This window comes from Lagopus leucura, unplaced genomic scaffold (assembly GCF_019238085.1).
Source record: "Lagopus leucura isolate 7727_CA_CO unplaced genomic scaffold, USGS_WTPT01 Super-Scaffold_54, whole genome shotgun sequence".
Lineage (NCBI taxonomy): Eukaryota > Metazoa > Chordata > Aves > Galliformes > Phasianidae > Lagopus > Lagopus leucura.
Genome location: NW_024962251.1, coordinates 4,361,523 through 4,366,059, shown reverse-complemented (window position 1 = coordinate 4,366,059; position 4,537 = coordinate 4,361,523). Strand labels below are relative to the sequence as shown.

Below are 4,537 nucleotides of genomic sequence, written 5' to 3'. Positions count from 1 at the left end.
TTCATCAGATCATAGAATCATTTAGGTTGAAAAGAGCTTCAGCATCATCAAGTCCAGCCATCAACATGACCTACCAAGACCCACAGCTAAACAGTGTCCCTCAGTGCCACTTAAGATCACAAACTCATTTACATTGGAACAGATTTAAAAAGAAAACAAAAAACTTTCACTTCCCCAATCACTTCACATGCATAAATGCTGTAACTTACCAGACAGTTTGAAAGTTATTCTGCGTTTTCTGCCAGCCATGAACACGAGAGGTTTGGGCTAAATGTCAGCTTTAAAGACAGATGAGATCATTTCTGCAACGGTATTTGAAATACTAAATGTTAGAACTAGCTGTATTCAGATTACAAACAAATTACAAACAGTAAGATTTTAACAGGCATATCCTTTAGGAAGTGTATTTAATTTTCTAGCTTTGTAGTTTCCCATAGCCAAAGATCATGAAAGTGTAAACCTACCACCTGAAGACCATTATGGAACAAAGTGATAATTTAGCATAATTTTACTAGAGATAACTTTATTTAAATTCTCAAAAACAAGAAGATAAGACAATTGGTTAGATGAAATTTTTGCAACCAGACTTGAGAAAAATCTTCTTTACTGTGAGGGCAACAGAGCACTGGTACAGGCTGCCTGGAGAGGTGTAAATACTCACACCCTGCCTGGAATGTTGCACCTGAATGTTGCACTTTCAGGTGCAACATGTTCTATGGAACCTGCTGCAGCAAGGGGTCAGACTGAATGATCTCCAGGCATCCCTTCACTTCATGGTTCTGTGACTGTGTGACCTAAGTGATAACTTACTGAAGTTCATACGGACGCAGCAATCTCAAAAAATGCTTAAAACCTCTTTGTTATCACTTCACGTGGATTTGCCTCTTACCAATATATATCTCTGAGAGTTTTACTGCCTTCATTTTATAGGTCTCTTCTTTCTGCTCAAGAAATGTGTCCACCTTAAGAACTTAATAAGAACACTTTATACAAAACTGTGCATAACTTCGTGAAATGTTAATATTTTTACATTAGCTAGCCTATAGAGATTTCCATTACTCCGAGGGACCCTGGAGTTTAATTTAAAAGTTTTGCATATTATATCAAAAAAATATATATCACAATCCTTTCTTTTTTGAAGATGCCAACATATTCTAAAAGGATGTTTTCAGATTAACACTTTAAAAGTTACAGCTGCACTTTTTTTAGCAGTGTATCTTAACATAGTTCCGTTGCACTGTTTTGATGGATTCTTCATACTGCTTGGGTTATGCATACCACCGTGAAACATGCTGGTAAAGTGGACAATCCTACAGCTGTTGGGTGATTGTACCCACTTGTAATTCCTGAGCATTTAATTTACTCAGACATTTCTAAGAATGCTAAGAATTCTATTAATGTGGAATATATAAAACAAGCAATCAAGTAATCAAGCAGTACATCCAAACAACACCACCCAAGATTCATCAACAAGTCACAACTGCACCATGTGACACTTTTTATTATATTTTGAGAGCACATTATTTGATGCTGCAAATCCAAAGAGATAGGTAGAATCACCAGTGTTGCAAATGTTGCAAAAGACCATCCAATCCTACTGTCCACCTATCACTAGTATGTTCTCACTAAACCATGTCCCTTAGTTGACACCACAGTGATTACTGAATACCTCCAGGGATGGTGACTCCATCACCTACCTGGGCAGCCCATTCCAGTGCGTGACCATTCTTTCAGAGAAGTTTTTTCCTAATACCCAACCCGAACCTCTCTTGGTGCAACTTGAGGCCATTCCCTCTGGTCCTATCAATAGTTACATGGGGAAGAGACCAAACTGCACCTTGCTACAACCTCCTGTCAGGGAGACTTGTGCTCCAGACTCTTCACAGCTTCATTACCCTCCTCTGGCCATGCTTCAGGGCCTTGATGTCTTTCTTGAAGTGAAGGGCACAAAACTGAACACAGTACTTGAAGCATGGCCTCACAAGTGTTGAATACAGGGCAACAATCACCTCCCTCATATTGGCTACACTATTTCTGATACAAGCCACAAGTGTCAGTGCACTTCGTAAGAGGTTTATGTTGACATTATATAGAAGAATAACAACTACTCTCTTTAAAAGCTATATTCAGAAGTATGTAGAAGAGTGGATTTCACACCTTTTATTGTTAGACATTCAAATAGAGTACTGTAAGAAACCAGTCCTAAAACTGAAAACACCAGAGAACTTTGGAATGGGGGAAAAAAAAAAAAAAAAAAAAAAGCCTGGGTTCTTAGCAAGTTATCATTATAAATAGTGTACTTTCTAAAGGAAGCTGGGTCGGAAAAATGATCTGACTTTGAGGAACTGCATTACAGAAGCCTGAAGTGTGATTCTCCTAGAATTCCAAAATAACTGCCAGTCACAAATCACACTTGAGATAACCACTTGCTTGGTCATGTTTTTATTTAACAACTGTGATTTTACGTGGAAGTGTGAAATACAAATCAGTATTTATGTGAAGGTGACCAAAGTCCATCCTTAGAGACACAGGTGCCATTTCTCATTCAGGCAACGCAGAGCTCCAGGGACCAGTGGCTCTCACAGGAGTGCTGCTGACATAACAGATGACTAGGAATTGGCCAGAGCCATCTTCTGATGTGTGCTACGAGGCCTACACGATCCTGTCTACAGCACAGTTCTGAGGTGACGCGGGACCAACAGGGGTGATTCTCTCCACAACAACGGCGGCTTTGAGTCCTTCTTCGACTACAGCGTCGGCCTCTTCCAAGCGTCCCTTTCCCGGCTCCTCCAACGCTGCTCAGACACACACAAATGAAGGGACCGCACCCCGCTCCGCTCTCGGGAAGCAGCTTCCCTCAGCGCGGCCCTCCCCCGGGGCTGCGCGGGGCGGGCGGAAGGACACCACCGCCCCCATCTCCGCTGAGCCTCACGCAGGACAGCACCGCCTCCTCCTCCACCTCGGAGCCGCCCAGTGGGGCGGCGTCGCGCTCGACCGGTTCGAGAGCGGAGGGTGGCCGCGCGTCGTCCCTCCGCAGCTCCTGCACCTCCCCGCCGCCCAGCTCTGCGAGCTCCCGGCAGCGCTGCAGATGCTGCAGGACGCGACGGTGCTTCTCCTGCAGCCGCTCCAGCTGTGCCCTCAGAGTCTCCGCTTCCCCGCCCTGGTCCGGCCGCTCGCCCTTTTCTGGCTCGTGGGGGCCGGGCCCCAGCAGGGCCTGGCGAAAGAGGCAGCGATTCTCCCGGCGCAAGCGGCGGTTCTCGAGGCGCAGCCGCACGTTCTCGAGGCGCAGCCGCGCGTTGTGCCACTCGCGCTCCTCTCGCTGCCGCAGCGCCTCGCAGTGGCTAGCCGCCAGGTCCGCGTAGCGCTCCGCCAGCTGCTGCGGGCAGCCCCGCGATTGGCCCCGCCAGCCCTTCTCGCCGCCCGCCTCCAAGAGCTCCTCTGGCCCGCCGGAGCCGCGGCCCCCCCTGCCGACCCCGGCGGCCAGCCCCGCCCGGCCTCTCCGCAAAGAGCCGTTGCAGCCCCAGCGCCCGTCCACCGCGCACACGCGCCTCATCCGTGCCGTTCCCGCCGCCGCCGTGGTGGCCGCCGCCGCGGGAGGAGGGAGGGAAGGAGGAAAGGAAGAGGGAAGCGCACTGCGCGCCGGCGCCGCTGTATGTAAATAGGGGCGGGGCTTCCCTGCTGTCGGGGCGGTGCTGTGGCGGGAGCGCGGAGTTGCTGCGCCCTGAAGCGGGCTGCTGCGGGGCGCTGTGATATTCGCCGGTGCTCTGCTGCGCAGCTGTGCGAGGGTTACGGTGTGCCGTGTATCGGCGTCCATCCTTCCACCTGGCGAGATGGGGTGTCGATAGCTGGCACCAACCAGCAGTGCAGTTAGACGGAAACTTGTCGAGTGTGTGCTCTTCGTGTCTGTAGAGTCCTAGAATGATAGAATATCTGGAGTTAGGCCATGCTTCTATGATTTTGTGAGTTGGAAGGGGTGATAAGGATCACTAGTCCTGGCTCTACACAGGACTACCCAAAATCCAAAACCTGTTTCTGAAAGTGTTGTCCAATTTGCTGCTTGAACCCACTGCCTGTTCCATGCCTGCTGCGCTCTGGTGTATATCGTTTTGCTGATATCCAGCCCGACCTTCCCCTGACACAGCTCCCTCAGGTTCTGTTGCCAGAGAGCGGAGCTCAGTGCTGCCCCTCTGCTCTTAGGAGGGAGCTGTGGTGCGCCATGATGTCTCCTTCGGTCTCCTTTTCTATGGGCTGCAGCAAGCAGTAAAATGTCAGCTGAGAAGTGCTTGTTAAACCAAGGCATAGTCCTATGATTTTTATTTGGTCTATTCTAGCGTTGTTAGGATTCACAGAGAAAAAATGCAAGATACAGGAACACACGGGTTCTTACTGCTTGTAGGTGGTTTGACTTAAGTAGCTTACACATGGCTTCCAGTAAAGGAAAGGGCATGTCAGTTCCCTGTCCATGTCATCTGATCATGAAGAAATCCATCTCCTGAAATTCTTTCTCTTAACTGTCCTTTAATAGTTATACACGTAC

General features: G+C 48.5%; 1 protein-coding gene across 1 annotated transcript; it reads right to left on the bottom strand.

The window, feature by feature from the left end:
- Nucleotides 1-2,426: 2,426 nt before the first annotated feature.
- On the bottom strand, nt 2,427-3,553 carry TUSC1 (tumor suppressor candidate 1). Its single transcript, XM_042874128.1, has one exon. It carries the CDS (start codon nt 3,551-3,553, stop codon nt 2,858-2,860), a length of 696 nt encoding a protein of 231 aa, XP_042730062.1. The 3' UTR covers nt 2,427-2,857.
- Nucleotides 3,554-4,537: the final 984 nt, after the last annotated feature.